The following is a 16901-nucleotide window of genomic DNA, read 5'->3' as shown; positions in this document are numbered from 1 at the left end:
TAACTGACTAGTAATAACGGACTGTATGAAGGAAGTAAATTCCTTTACATCATCATCATCGTCACGAATAGGTGTCCACTGCACATTGTCATTTGTTTCCACTTTCCTCTGCTTGTACCAATATGCTCAAGTAATGCCACATCTTTCTGGCACCAATCTCTTATGTCGTCGTCAAGCCATTTTCTGTTAGGTCTTCCTCTCTTTCCGGTTCCTTCCGTTTTTCCAAACAACACTTTACATTTTTCCTGCTGTTGTCAATCCCACAACTGTTCAAATGGTGCCAGTTTCCTTCTAATCACTGCCTGCATGCATCAGGTCTTTTTCTGTGTGCAACCTATTTATGACTTATAAAAATTCCTTCACACCCTTTCATATTGGAAATTTCAGAGCTAGAATTGAGAACTACGTTTAACGTGATGTGTTTCGTTCTGTAATTGATAACAGGGCTGAGACCATAAACTCACTATACAGTCTGTTCTCTGATAACACGTGTTTTCATAACGCAAATTGAGTAAATGGAACTACACCGAAAGAGTAGGAATACGTGGTTGTACGACTGCCTCGGCGTAGCATCATCGCACAAGTTGGGATGCGCCTAAGTCTTTGTTAAGTTTGTTGACACATCTCACGTGTTATCGTGCACTGCTATATTATATTACATTGATTAGAACGCTATTTTCCACAACGCGGTGTTCTTCGCGAACGTAACTGCCACGTTATAGGAGAACTGACTATACTTGAGAATGTGATTAAGTCAAAGGCAGCTACCTGGATTTCAAGCCCGGATCTCAGCAATGCTGGCTCGCCACTCCAATCTCTGAGCCACTTGGCCACTTCACCACGTATTTTTTTTTTATCTATATAATTGACTTTCTTTGTGCCAGACTCATTGAGCGCGGACACCAGGTCACCGTGATTGTCCCCACTGGGGCAATGTTCATGAAAACCGAGGACTTGGGTCACGTGCAACACGAGCTCCTCAAAGTCAACTACACAAAGGAAGGGCAGGAGGTCATTATGAACGAGTTCTTTCAGTTTTGGATTTTCGAATTCTCCAAACACTCGTACTGGGAGATCTACAAGCGGCACTCTGCGGTGATGGTGGAAAACCAAAGGAGTAAGTCGTTTTGTTACGTCGCCATGCCAAAAAGTGACCACACTTAGAGCCGTGGAGCCTCTATTAATAATTAACAAAACTTCTCACAAATATAGAAAAGCATCACTCAGTCTAAAGTGTTATTTTTCATGAGTGTGCAAGCCCTGACATTTATGGTCAATTCTGCTTATGTAAAGAATTGTACCGTTTCTTCATAATGTCTTCTGGAAATGGCTGTAACTAAATCTCAGTTGTGTCTTGAATTGGTTCAATGTGACTCGTAATGCATTTTTACAATTATGTACGTCAACTGCACTTTTGTTCCAATTTACGAGTGTCACTCACACGGGTACACAATAAGAAATATCAGTTTCGTTAAATAAAAATAATAATCCATAACCCATAGGATTAATTCAATGGCACTGCTGTAACAGACACCAATTACAATGTTCATTGCGTTTGCCAAGAAATAACTGTTAAACCAACAACCTCATCAGGACCAAATATAACTCTTGGAGATGACCAATCTCTTGCTTGTGTAGCCGGTATAGGGTAAATGTAATGAATCACACGTATAATGACACTGGTCTACAGCCAAACTGCTTTCGAAATAAATGTAGTCCAACTTTACTTATTCTGGGCCACTGAGAACGAAAATGATGCAAAAAATTGTTGATTGGCTCTAGTTTTCAAGATATGCTACTGAGTCAGTATATATGACCCTTGACTTGGAAATGGTGGAGGATCTCAATTTAAACCATAAATTACTAAAACACATATTTGACTGGATCTATGAATAAATCTATGACTGGGTGTGGACAGTATTTGCTTTTTGAGCAAAACAATGAATTATGCAATCTGAACCTGGTATTGCATCATACATGATATGAATTGCATCATATTCTATGGGTCTTTCGTTAAAGCCATGTAGATAGAAATACTAAATTAATCCCTGCAGTCACGAAAGCTTTAAGTCAAGAATTGCATCATGTTATTCCGAGAAGTCATGGATGATGCAATCATAACTAGGCTTACATCCCTCTTCTGACCAAATTGCCCTATTTCAGCTATATAAATAATGCTGTGTCGTGCTCTCTTATTTCTCAGTGTTTGATTTTGCAAAGGGACACTTTTTTCCGCTAAAGTGAGCAAAGATGCCTCGTACTTAGGTGAATAAAGCAGATAACTTCTGCTATGTTTGTGGTGAAGTGACTTTTGCATCACAAAAGCGAAGTATAATTGCTATGGTTAAGAAGGCATATCACCTTTATTTTGACAGAAAAATTGGAAATCAGGACAAGATGTGGGCCCCACACATATGCTGCAACACATGTGCAACAAATCTTCGCCAGTGGTTGAACAGTAAATCTATGCCATTTGCAGTGCCAATGGCTTGCTAAGAGCCAACAGATCATATCACCAATTGTTACGTCTGCATGGCGCCTCCAGTTTGGAAAGGTCTGTCAAATAAGAAAAAGTGGACTGTGCATTTTCCAAACATTCCATCAGCTATATGCCCAGTACCCCATGGAGAAGGACTGCTGGTTCCTGATGCACTAGAGTCATTCTCACTTGAGGCAGACGAGGAAGAGGATGAAACTTCTGGTCCTGAACCATCAAGGTCACATGACCCAGATTTTCTCCCATCCTCCTCCACTAAACCACACCTCATAACATAAGGTGAACTGAAAGGCCCTGTCAGGGATTTGAAACTACCCAAGAATAAGGCAGAGCTGATGGGATCCAAACTGCAGCAGTGGAATCTCCCGGTAGGTAATGTTAGGGTTTCCATGTTTTTTGACCGTCAAAATGATCTTGTCCCATTCTTATTCATTGAAGGTGATCTTGTAGCCTGCAACAACATCGATGGTTTGATGGCAGCCCTCAACATTGTTCATGATCCAGATGAGTGGATATTGTTCATTGATTAATCGAAGATGAGTCTTAAAGCTGTTTTGCTGTATAATGGCAATGTTTTGCCTTCAATTCCGGTTGGTTATGCAGTCCATATGAAGGAAACTTATGACAACATGAAACAACTGCATAACTATGACCAACATCAGTGGCAGCTTTGTGTGGATTTGAAGGTTGTTGCTCTCTTGCTTGGTCTGCAGACTGGATACACAAAGTACTGCTGGTTTTTCTGTGAATGGGATAGTCGTGTGAGAGATTCCCACTACATCAAGATAGATTGGCCACTCCGACAGTCATTGGAGCCCGGGCGGAAAAGTGTTCAGCATACACTGCTTAATGGGACCTCCTTTGCCAGTACTAAAATATGATAATAGGGGTTTCCCATTTTTTTCTGGCAACAAAACAGGTGTTAAGATGTTAAAAAACTGAAACCTTTTACGAGGAATCATGTCTGCATTAACCACAATTTTTGTGGTCAGAATGCAAACAAAAAACATACTCTGATGATATATGCATTGTCCTTGAAACTGATTGGTCCACACCAGAGACAGCTTTCTTATGAAACTTGTCTCAAACGGTGTGAGACCAGAGGACGCCAAACAGCGTACAACTCAAAGACAATGCACTATCAGAGTAATGCGAGCTCGGGTTGAGCATCTACATCATGGGACCTCCTTTGCCAGTACCAAAATGTAATAGGTTTTTCCCCTTTTTTGGCAACAAAACAGGTATTAAAATGTTAAAACACCAAACTGAAACCTTTTACAAGGAATCAATTCTGCATTAACCACAATGCTTGTGGTCATAATGTTGTCAGAAAAAAGGGGGAAAACCTATTACATGAACAGGACAGGTGACATTTTATCATGTAAAGCAACCATAAACACATCAAAAGACGTAGGTTTACAATTTATGAGTTAAACTCTACTATCTACACAATATGCATAGACGTAAAATGTAAAAACTTTAATATCTTGGGAACAGTAGCCAATCATTTGTTTTAATTTTCATATTTGAATTCAGCACATCAAAATTCATAATAAACAGCACACTTCATCTCTGAAGCAGACAACGTCCAAAAAATTGTAGACCAGTGTCTTCAATGGAGTTAATGATGACCATGTATTGGACCCAAAGACTCACGTGACTGCACACTAAGCCACGCCCCTCCAGTGGAGGAATCAATTCAGGGTACAGGGCACCTATTCAGATGCAGACGGACGCTGTACAGCGATTTAGCAGTGAGGTGTTGTGCAACGTGGGGTCTTATTGGTGTTCATATGGTCATAGTCACAAATGCACGAATGCTCCTAAGAACACTTTGAAATGAAGAGTTGCCATTCCACAACCCTCTGATGTCCCTCGGTGGTGGAGTCATTCGATTTTCAAGAGGAGGGAAGAATGCAATGCAGAGTATCCACTCATGGCCTCTGAACTCGTATTATGTTGTTGTCTTTATTAACCGGCCTGTCCCCTCGTTTAGGTCATGGGAAGAGAGGAATAGGGCGAGCCCGATACACTGTTATGAACTCCTTTCGCACCGTACGTAGTCAACCATTAAAATCAGATATGCGAGGGAAGGACAACAAACTACAAAATAATAACAATTCTATAGCCTCTGGTGAATGTCATATGGATGGTGGATGGCAAAAGCTAATTATGCCATCTAAAAGGGGATGTTGAAGGGGCAGATTTATATACTGCCAATGAGATGGGACTATGAGATGTCTCTTGCCAATGATGTCTAATAATTTACAGAGTTAGGATATTTTCTCTATAAAGGAGGAATCCGATGAACTATCAAGCTCGTATTTATAGATGCACGGGGTCAGAACGTGACAGCAACAAACTATTCGGAAACACGATAGGAGTGAAAAGTATATGAAAGCAAAGCAAATCACACAAAAACGTATGTATATATATTGTAGCAGGTAAAGCCCACTGAATTAATTCGTAAGCGACCTGGCCACAAACGATAGTTTAGCGAAGTGACTTATCACTTGGAAATTTATAGCAGTCAAATAATCTAAATAATCTAAACGCATGTTGATTCTAACTGTGGAGCGAAAAATAGGAAGACCCAGATAAAAAAAAACATCCTTGCGACCATGGAGAGAGAGACATGCAGACTCCAAATATACAGGCCTCAGGATCATAAACGAACCCCTGACCTCTTGCATACCAGACGAGGAAGATAACATCACGGCACCGTGGTGCTCCTTAAGTAGATAAATGCACGAATACTGGATACAGGCCTCCCAATACCTTCTCATTGATATTGTTTTATCATATTTTACCACACTGGTGTATGCAGGCGTGTGACATTGAGGGACCTTAGAGCACTGATGTACTAATTTGACTCAAACTCAATTGGCTGGATTCTTAGGTCGCGTGTTATGGGTGAAAGAGTATGGTAAATGATGGGTCTACTCTCTGCGCCTGCTTGTGTTGATTCTTTCGGAAATTTGGACCATGACACTTGGCACACGGCAGCCTCCACTTTTAAAGTAAACCCCCAAAGAAATGGTGTGATTCGAAAAAGGATAAGGCGTTTACATTTACCGTTAATACAACTCGCGTATCACCCGTGGTGACCTGGACAAATTTTAACCAAGAATCTCTTAACCATGCAGCGAACATGCGACCGCTGAGCCATGTTACCACGCCGTTATCTTTTCCCCACTTGTAAATCACATTTGCTTGTTTATTTGCTTATCGTTTTTTGTGTATAACCCATGCATGCATATCTGCACACGCACATCCACGCAGTCGCCAAGGAAATGTGCATGGCATTGACACGCGACAAGGACTTGGTCTCTCGTCTGCGGGATGGCCACTTCCACGTGCTCCTAGCCGACCCAGTCGCAGTGTGTGGTGATGCGCTGGCTCTAACACTGGGCATCCCCTACGTCTACTCACTGCGCTTATCACTGGGCTATGTGGCTGAGCGCTACTGCGGGGCGATGCCCGCACCTCCATCCTACGTGCCCGTGCCCATGTCTGATCTCACGGACCAGATGCACTTCTGGCAACGAGTGCGAAATACCGCGATGTACGCATTTACTGACGTACTGACTTTCATCATGGCCAGAGAGTTTAACAAAGCATACAGTGAAGTGCTAGGTAAGTGCATGTGTGTCAAGCGTTTAAACTTTGTGGAAAAAAGTTAATTTAAGCAAACAATTTCAGAGCAAAAGAGTTAAATGTATTGTTTTTCAGAAAGGTGTGGTAGATAAATGACGTATTGGCGGTGCACTGGTGGTGTGCAGTGTAATTAAAAAAGCTTAATTTTCACAAGAATTACTTATTTTCCTGCGATTCGCAAGCCAGGTCAGAAAATCTTGCAGGGTGGTACATCAAAATCAGTTCTGGTGATCTCGAAGCAGTCGGAAGGCGAATGTTTATGAGCAGCTGAACACGAAGCTTCACATTCTGTTGCTGTATAGCAGCACCCAGCCATGATGACGATTGGCTGGCTCAGTGTTCCAAAGGCAATATTTGACTCCTGCTCCATGACTTGGTCGGACGGTTCCTCGATTTATTTACAGAACAATTTCTGAGCGGACCGTGGCATCAAAAGACTCATGGTATCACCGCACGTTCGAATTGGGAAAGCAGCTGATGGAGAGTCTGCAGCCCGCTCAAGGGTCAATAGTGACATTGTCAGACTTTTATGGGAACTGTTGTGTTGTTATGCTGCACCGGTGTACCGCCAATACTTCTAAATGTCTTTTTTTTTTTACAAATATTAGATATCTGTGTGATTGCATGTGAAAGAGCTCTATAATCATTATCTCGCAAATTGAAATTGTACGCTATATACAAAATACATCCTGCTTGCACTGCCATCTCTGACATCGCAGGAGAGGAAACGACAATCTGCCAGGTGATGAGCGGCGCCGAGTTCTGGCTCATCCGGAACAACTGGGACCTCGACTTCCCACGCCCGTTCCCCCCAAACTTCGTCTTCGTCGGGGGGCTCCACTGCAAACCCGCAAAGCCCTTACCCGAGGCAAGTTAAGCAATGCGATAGCTTAACCAACAAAATTATCATCAACGATAATAATAATATGGCCATCATAAATGACATGTACGGTAAACCCTCTCAATCCGCGAGGGTTACATTCTTGAAAACCATCGCGAATGCAGAAACCTTGTGAATACAGGGGGTAAATGGAAATTTTTTATTAATAACAATTACTACAATGCATAATCTACATATATAAAAGGGAAATTTGTGAATATGTGTGTCTGTTCGAAATGTTTAGCATACTTCCAAACATGCAACAAACTTGAAATGTGGCATGTGGATAGCTTCCAGACTGTACACAATGCAAAAAGTATAAAAATAGACTTTGTATTCTGGGGGGGGAGGGCGCAATAAGGCATATATATATTGCACGGCAAGTGAGCGGTGACGTCACATCCGCGATGTCACCCGCATGCGGCTAAGTTACGCAGTGTGCCTGCTAACGTCACGCATCCCCCCCCCCCACCCTCCGCGTAGGCCGTGTATTAATCCAAGACAAGAATCCAAGTCCCGGGCGAAACCGGGTAGTAAAGCTAGTAAATTATAAAGAACAATGTGTTTATTTTTTGGTATTTCCTTTGATGTTGATGATTTGACGACGAGGGAGGTGAGCAATTCAGCAGCATGACTCCTCGGAGGTCATGATTACTGAGGGGGAGTGCTAGCCACAACACACTCCCTCATTTAATTCGCGTGCTTTTTAATGGACCTCACAGTCGACTCGTTTATACCAAAATGTCGGCCTACCACAGACCCACTCTCAACAGTATCTAGCCAAACACTTATACCTATTCACTCAACCTCATCACTTTTTTCCGCCCTTTAGGGGCAGTTAATTAGCAAGTGTGTACTGCATAAAGTAAAACATGCACAATAGCGAGTTCAGAGCGGGATTACTGCAAGACTGAGGACTAAACGGACAGCCGAAATGGCGTACATAATTCTTTGGTTCTTTCGGTAAAGTCACGTATAAAGATAAAATAATAAATTAAATACTAGCATACGACGTTTCGATTGTAACACAAGCAATCATCATCAGTTATAAATGAAATAGAAACACAAATCTAGTATACTTAGAAATGGAATGTAATACAACAGAGAGTCGGATAACATAACAGTCAACACCCTACCTGGTTGATTACATTCTTCCTGAGAATGCTAAATTTGAGAGAGATAAAGCACAGAACCAGAAACATATAGACAGACATGTAAGCGAACAGATATCACAGAGATACATAGAGAGAGAACAAACATAGGCACACAGAGAAAGCCACGTCTCTGTGTCATGGTCTTAAATAGAGAGAGGGGGTGGGGGCGGAGAGAGAGGGAGGGGCTAGAGAAAATTAGCATGTCAATGAGAAGCACGACGCGGTGCGAAAGCTTGAAAACTAGGATACAGGGAGAGAGACACACTAAATTAAATAACCTAGCAAAATATCTAAATGTTTTCAAGCTTTCGCACCGCGTCGTGCTTCTCATTGACATGCTAATTTTCTCTAGCCCCTCCCTCTCTCTCCGCCCCCGCCCCCTCTCTCTATTTAAGGGCTCGACACAGAGACGTGGCTTTCTCTGTGTGCCTATGTTTGTTCTCTCTCTATGTATATCTGTGATATCTGTTCGCTTATATGTCTGTCTATATGTTTCTGGTTCTGTGCTTTATCTCTCTCTCAAATTTAGCATTCTCAGGAAGAATGTAATCAACCAGGTAGGGTGTTGACTGTTATGTTATCCGACTCTCTGTTGTATTACATTCCATTTCTAAGTATACTAGATTTGTGTTTCTATTTCATTTATAACTGATGATGATTGCTTGTGTTACAATCGAAACGTCGTATACTAGTATTTAATTTATTATTTTATCTTTACACTTGACTTTACCGAAGGAACCAAAGAGTAATTCCTGCAGTTACGAAAGCTCCAAATTAAGATTGGCGTGCATAATCTTCACAGGCAGTTTCAAACGTAGTAACGTTCTGCGCACACCTCCACGGTCTCAGTGGTCCCTAGGCATTACGTAGACTCGCGAATACTGAAGTCCAGCTGGGTCGCGAATAGGGAACTAGTGTACATTTAGTGCCTCCCGAATATGCAAAACTCCCGAATCGAGAACTCATGCATAGCGAGGGTTTACTGCACTCAGCACCAGCATCAATGACACTGATGACATGACCGATCAGATAGCAACATCAAATATAAAACATCAATAGCATAAAAGATATCACTGTACTTACCAAATATGAACGTGCACTATGATGCTCACATCGGACATACAACAGGGAACACGCCACGAACGCCTCGAAATCATTTGTGAAATACTTTTCCATAACATAATGTTTATTTTATTTGTTTACAGTGATCGACATATTTCACATATAACAGTTACCAATTGGGGTCATTAATGGTCCCATAATAAAAAAAGTACAGTCTTTTTTTTCACAAACATTAATTACTATTTATTGGACAAAACAACAACTGCATAATTATTTTATATGCATGATATTTCATCAATGATTAGTTTAACGATATTACAATTATGCAGATATTCTCTTATATTATATTAGATCATTGACAATATTTTAAACATACCATTCTAGAAAATAATCAAACGATTATAATCTATATTCTTGGTTCTTTCGGTAAAGTCACGTAGAAGGGTAATAATAAAATATTAAAAATAAAACAATATAATAACATTCTTATGACGCTTCGGCCACAACACAAGCAGTCGTCCTCAGGTTTCTTCACGTCATGATAATTTATATTATGTTACTCTTTGGTTCTTTCGATAAAGTCACGTATAAAGAGAAAATAATAAATTAAATACTAGCATACGACGTTTCGATTGCAACACAAGCAATCGTCATCAGGTATAAATGAAATAGAAACATGGTTTATTTTTATTATTTTATTATTTCCCCTCTACGTGACTTTACCGAAAGAACCAAGAATATGAATCCCTGTAGTCACGAAAGCTTTAAATCGAGATTATAATCTAATTTTTAAAAAATCTGATATTTCATTATCATTTAAACAACTACATATATGCATATTTGATTCAAAAGAAGAGCACTAATTGCAAAACTGAAATATAAATGAACACGAAGAACACCTCTGTAGTGTTACACTTGATTTGATGCAAACAACTTCACCCACTATGAGTCCCTCTGGGTTCTCTTCCTCGGTCCCCTGCTACTCCTATTGGTCCACCTAATTAATAATTTGTTTTGTCAAAGTCTATTTCCACACAGGTGACAGCCTACTCAGCACCTACATTGATTCCAATGATGTCGCTGGATACAAAAGGCTATCAGAGTGTGCCCGCTACCTTTCACCAGCGAATCTGTGCCCATGGTCTCTTCTTGAATCACGTCCGAATTTAAAGCTACCGTGATCAGACAGCCGATCATCATGTCCACGCTCTTTTCTAGCATATTCATCGCTGGCTCAAATATTAAATTGTCAGAGCCGTCCGCATAAATCTAGATCCCACATTATCCTTCAAAACAGCTCACCCCGGATTAGCACGGTTGGTTACATACGGTGCAAAATAAGTTCCACATGAATACGAGCACATACACTGTGGAACTCTCCACAGCACAACGTACAACTTCCTCTCTACACCAAGGACCAGGATCGTTACTGCCAGGCGACATTTTTCCCTGGCAGCCCCGAATCTGAATTCCCAACCCTCTGCACATTTGCCCGGCTCTTTCGCCTGGCTTTTAGGTTTTTCGTCTTTCATGTTCGTAATACACCGTGTGCATTGCAGAATTGCATTATTAGTATCATCATGCATCTGCCTCATCCTATCTGTGTGTGGCTGTGTCACTCTGAGCCCTCCAGATATCAAGTATGTACGTATGTACGTTGAACCTCTTTTGCACCGTATGTTGCCAACCGCGCTTATCGGAGGTGCAGTGAAAGGACAACAGCGTCATATACCGTGTCAAATACGTAACTATGCTTCCTGCTTTCTATAGTGTTTCAGATCAATGTAACCGTGCACGTTCTTGCTCTATTTTTGTTGATTTCAGGACTTTGAAGAGTTTGCGCAGAGCTCAGGTGAGCACGGCCTAATTGTGTTCTCGCTGGGATCCATGATCAAATACATGCCTGTCGAGAGGGCTGAAGTGATCGCCTCTGCACTCGCTCAGCTGCCACAGAAGGTAATACAATAACAAATCTATGGCTACAGCAGTGGGGGGGGGGGGGGGGGAAGGGGATTGTCTCGCTGTTTAGAACTGCTTTAAGTATTTAGTTTGTTGTCTTTCCCCTGCATGCTCCGACGAGCATGGTTGGCTACTTACGGGGCAAAATAAGTTCAATATACGTAGCTGGATGAAGTTTATCTGGAGGAAATGCTATAGCAATGGCAACATACTAAAATACCACCATCCACTTGTTAAACATTGTTTTATCAACGTCACCACAATGTCACCGTTGTGCTATGATGACACACTGTTCGCAACCTTTAAGTCAATTTAATCTTCATTAAAGTCAGGATCAGGCTTTTGTCAGCTCAAGACAACCAATCTGGGAACGTGTCTACAACGTAAGAGCTGTATAAGAGTGCTGGTTGCCTCTTCCCTTCAACTGGAGTGTGTGACGCGACGCCTTGTGACCTGGTAGGTGGTGTGGAGATACGAGGGGGAGAAGCCGTCTTCCCTGGGCTCCAACACTAAGCTGGTGCCCTGGCTGCCACAGAACGACTTGCTGGGTACGTAGCACTGTCATGCAGTGGTTGTCAACCTTGTTTGGCTACTACTGTACCCCCCCCCCCTTGTTTAATTTAGTTTCAACCAAGCACCCCCTTGCCTGCCCTCACATGATTCTGATAAATAAATGTATGAATAATGAATATCAATATGTTAACCAATTGTTCGTTTTGTGAGGCATCATAACTAGCGAGTAACTGCAAGCGAATTAAACAAATCAATGGACGCTCTGCATGCTTGGCGTAAATTGTTCACGCTCGCAGGTTACGCTTCAATACCCGCATTGTCTACGATAAATTATTTTCGATTGCCAGATTCATGCATGATTATTCCCCAATGACTCATGTACGATATTTATACATCAGCTCACGTACCCCTTGGGACATTGACACGTACCCCCAGGGATCCGCATACCCCTGGTTGAAAACCACTGCTCAAATGATATGAAATGACAGCATCTATAGACCGAATATAGTTGCCCTACTCTTACATCAGAACTGGCCAGGTGGCGCTATAATTCCATTTATGGTCTGTAATTAGGAGAATCTAGTAACAGATCACTTTCATATTGGATCAATACCTGAGAATGTCATCAATGTCAAAACTTATTTAGAAGCATTGAAGTTTATGATGCTATTTTTGGTAATCACAAATGTAAATGTTTGTTAAATTAATAATGGATGCTCCATAGCAGCTATCCCAAATGCACGAATTATTTATGGAGTGTTGGTGAATTTTGATGTATTATAAGTGCAAGCATGGTAGTTTATGTATTTGTTTTCTATGTTCTTTGGGGCGAGAGTGTTGCTGGTGGACCAACATGTGTTAGCCATTCCCCAGTTGCCCCGATATGGTTGGCTGCAATTAATCAGAGCAGTTGACTCTGTAAATAACAGATGCTTGTGTTTATTATTATTATTAAGTGTTTTTTTAATCGACATCCATCATATTATCATAATTGTAAATTTTCCTGAATTTCTTTTGTCAATGATTTAATATTTTGTTTGTATACACAGAGTTATCCAAAAGTCATGCCAGCGTTAATTTAACACTGGCATTGAACATTGTAATTGTATAGTCTTTAAGTTAATATATTATCTATTATCATTGTTAATATAAATGTTTTTCTTCTTCTTGTGGGTTCACTTCAGATCTGTCAGCTACAAAGCTTAACCAAGAATCCTTAATTAATTGAGACAAAACACAATTGATGAATGTTAAAATATTACACCTTGAATCTTAAATGAATAAATCTCAAATCAATTTCAAAAGACAATTAATGTATGCGAATGGAACTCAGTTGGTAATTAGTAAAAAAAAAAACACGTGTTTTGTGCGTATATAATAACCCTATGTGTGTTGACTTTTGGGCCATTCTGCAAGAGAGCTGTTTCCACTGCCAAAACAGAAAACATAATATTAAAAAATTTCGAGGTCGAAACTCTCATAAATGCGCATCGCTGATTGGCTGATGCATGCTCAGCACACTTACAAGCACTCGGATTGGCCGAAATTGGCACCGGTGTGGACTACGCAAACATACCGTTAATCAACCCGTTAACATTAGTGTAAACCATGGGGTCCCATGGGAGGCAAAACGTTAACCGTAAAACCGTTAACCGATGTCACTGTTAACTGAGGGACTACTGTATATATATACATAATATCAGTTGGCTGCGGTAGTGTAGCAGTTAGCACACTGCAATTGCAATCCAGGGATGGCCGGTCTGATTTGATCTCCTTGGGAGGCAGTTGAAGCAATTTGTTACGTGAACCCCCCCCCCCCGCTTCTGTCCTCCCAGCTACATAAATAGGTACACCAGTTCGGTACAACAGCAGGTTGCATTTGGCAAAGTGTGAGAACTCCCACCTTCTTTCGCGAGCAGTGGCCTGAACAAGAAATTGCACTTTTATCATTATTTCACTCTCAGTGCTGGGCTACTACTACACTCCACATTCATCATGAACCTTTTTCTTTGAGCTATCGCCTGCATGCTATAAAGTGGATGTGTTTATCCATGTGCGAATGGAGCAGCGGAACATTGGTTAATGCACTGTCCCATAAACCTGAAAACCATCAGTGGCGAGCGCATCACACACCTGCTTTCTTGGGTTTACATTGGCTACCAGTCGAGTAGACTATAAGATCCTGCTGCTGACTTACAAGACACCCATTGGATTAGCCCCGCAATATATACAGAAACTGATCCATCATTATGGACCAACGTGGTGGCTGAGCCCTTCGGATCGCCTTCTTCTTCTAAGTACTCCAAGATCAAGGCTCATTTCCTCTGCAGCTGGCAAGTCTTGGAATGTTATGCCTTTGCCAATAAGAAAATCAGAATCGTAAGCTATATTTACCCCCTACTTCTGGGCGTTTATCCTGGTTCTGTTTATTTCCTGCTTTCGATACACGGAGTGCATTGGGGTCTACAGATAAAATGCACATTACAAGTATAAATGATCATTAGCATTGATTTGATCTTCACTAACCTACATTTTGACTTATAGCTTTCGTGGCTGCAGGAATTCATACTCTTTGGGTCTTTCGATAAAGTCACGTAGATAGAAAAATAATAAAAACATTTTCGAAGTTTCGATCGCAACACAAGCAATCGTCTTCAGGTGATATTTTTTTACAGCAGTCTAACTGCTAAGGCAGGTGAAATATAGCGAGAGTTCTACTGCAGCAAGAGGTTATAAAGGTTTTAGATAGGTACAACCCAAGGGTAAGTGGGCGGGGGTAGAGATGGAATTTAGAGATTAGCATGTCAATCTGTTACTGTAACCCCATGACTACGGTGCCGAAGAAGCCATTGTATTGTATTGCCAGAGATTAGAGGTTAGCATGTCAATGTGAGATGGCTCCCGCAGCAGCGGCAGTGTTAATGAGACACATTCAGTCTATTAAACAACGAGAGCCACCACCAGATTGAGGAAAAAGGGAAGCAGCGGCTATGTTAGTGAGACATTTAGCCTGTAAATGTAAATACATTTAACAAGGTAATGTGACTCAGAGAGTCAGATATAACTATGAACATCGGCTGGTAGGTTGGAAGCAATACAGCCAGTTACGACTTTACCGGGTTAATTACATCCTTTCAATGATTGCTCAGTTTGTACCCATATTCTCGGTTGAAATGTGTTTATATATCTAGATGGATTCATGAACAAATCTTTGTTGATAGCCAATGGGTTTGCATAGTACATTCGTCTTGGAGAAATCAATATCATGTGTGACCACAGCATTAAAACAATGATCAACCATGGCCGAAGTATCAGTCTTACCGTGTTTCAGATCCGCCTTGTGTTCACAAGCATGGTCTGAGACATATCGCGTGGTTTCTCCAATGTAACTGCTGCCGCAGACACAAATTAGTTTCATCTTCTTGGTTCTTTCGGTAAAGTCATGTAGAAGGGAAATAATTAAATAATAAAAATAAAACTTTTTATTTCCCTTCTACGTGACTTTACCGAGAGAACCAAGAAGATGAACCCCTGCAGTCACGAAAGCTTTAAATTGAAATTTAAAACAAATGAATTTATAGACACCGGGGTATTGCTGTTACGGATCGCATCCCTCACAGATGGAATCAGATCACGAATTGTATGTACTGTGTTGAATCGAACCTGGATCTTATGTTTGCTCATGATTTTGGAAATGTTTTGGTGACCCCTGCTATGTATGGCAATGTGATGGTTTTGATTGGGTCCTCAGGTGGTTCTCTCCCAACGGTTGGGGTGACAGTTGGGCTAGATGGTGGTGGGAGTCAGGTTTTAGATAGGCATCCGTGTGGGTGGCTTTCCTGTAGACAGTATCCCAATGAGCCATCTGGTCTCATTACGATTTTAAACATCCGAGGTATATTATCTCTAGCCCCGCCCACTTACCCGTGGGTTATATCCATCTCAAACCTTTATAACCTTTTGCTGCAGTAGTTCTCTCGCTATATTTCTCCTGCCTCAGCAGTTCGCCTGCTGTACATTTTTTCACCTGAATACGATTGCTTGCATTGCGATCGAAATGTCGTGATTTTTTAAGTATTTTTTTCTATCTATTTGACTTTACCAAAAAACCCAAAGAGTATAACCTGCATTCGGTATATAACCTTGCCCTGGCAATCCAAGCAGCCACTGTCAACGACGTAACATTCAATCTGAAGCGAAACCTACACACTATGGGGCAGGGTTCTTTATTGCAAGGCCGGCGGGTCACTGGCGGCCCCTGCTGTCCTTTAGTGCGGCCCTTGATATGGGATCCCTCGACAATACACAAATGTGAAGACAATCCCCATCATTATCGTGCTACTGTCACACCTCAAAGGTTTCACGTGTGTGGCAGCCCTCACACTGATGATGTCTTATCAGTGAAAGTGGCCCCCCTCTGCAAATCAGTGAAGAACACTGCCATGGGGGAATATTTCTAGAAATGGAAGCTCAAGCAAAATCCCCACACAACAACAGTCACTGCATTTAATCTTGACAATAGGAGCGTCAAGCACACACTCTGAAAGTGACCTTCTTCAGAAACTCTGTGCAACACGACATCTCTCCAACTTCTCTTGGAGTGAAGCTGGACCTGCCATGACCACTTGAAAAATATAACCGCCAAGTCCAAAACAAGGGTTATCCTTTTCCATAAACTGCGACACTGCAACCAGTGCCGGATTAAGCTAGTGCGGGGTCTGTAGTATATACAGGGTGTTTAACAGAGATTAACCCAATTTGAAATCGCTATATCTCTGCAACCACGAACCGCCCATGAATGAAACTCTTACCTCTTGAAAGGGCGGGGCATAGAATTTCAAATGAGTATCGCTAGATGCCTCTCCCAGCCCACAAACAGCGCCTAGCCTCAGTCATTCGCAAGACACACTGTCTCAACGTTGGAGAGGCCGCACGGGAACCCAAGACTTGGCGCTAAACTCTTGGCCCCAAAGATCCCCAGACATCACACCCTGTGACCTTTTCTTGTGGGGATACGTCAAAGACCGTGTTTTTGTGCCACCATTAGCGACTAATCTGGATGACCTCAAAAACAGAATCACGGCAGTGGTGACTTCAGTGCAAGACACTTTGAGAGGCGTTTGGGACGAATTCAACTATTGTCTCGATGTTGTCCGTACAGAAGGTGGAGGGCACATAG

General features: G+C 41.6%; 1 protein-coding gene across 2 annotated transcripts in view; it reads left to right on the top strand.

The window, feature by feature from the left end:
- LOC133339454 (UDP-glucuronosyltransferase 2A2-like) overlaps positions 1–16901 on the top strand; it is a 38832-nt gene that overhangs the window by 9011 nt on the left and 12920 nt on the right. The window contains exons 3-7 of one of the 2 annotated variants that reach the window (XM_061547624.1): positions 885–1117; positions 5780–6133; positions 6874–7022; positions 11075–11206; positions 11670–11757. In XM_061547624.1, the coding sequence (XP_061403608.1) occupies positions 885–1117; positions 5780–6133; positions 6874–7022; positions 11075–11206; positions 11670–11757 (956 nt within the window). The remainder of the gene's footprint in view (positions 1–884; positions 1118–5779; positions 6134–6873; positions 7023–11074; positions 11207–11669; positions 11758–16901) is intronic. The other variant, XM_061547625.1, reaches the window with a different exon arrangement.

This window comes from Lethenteron reissneri, unplaced genomic scaffold (assembly GCF_015708825.2).
Source record: "Lethenteron reissneri isolate LAM-NWPU_2019-01 unplaced genomic scaffold, ASM1570882v1 scaffold_1864, whole genome shotgun sequence".
In the NCBI taxonomy this organism is placed as follows: Eukaryota; Metazoa; Chordata; class Hyperoartia; order Petromyzontiformes; family Petromyzontidae; genus Lethenteron; species Lethenteron reissneri.
Note: the sequence above shows the minus strand (reverse complement) of the source record. Positions and strands in the feature narration are given on the sequence as shown.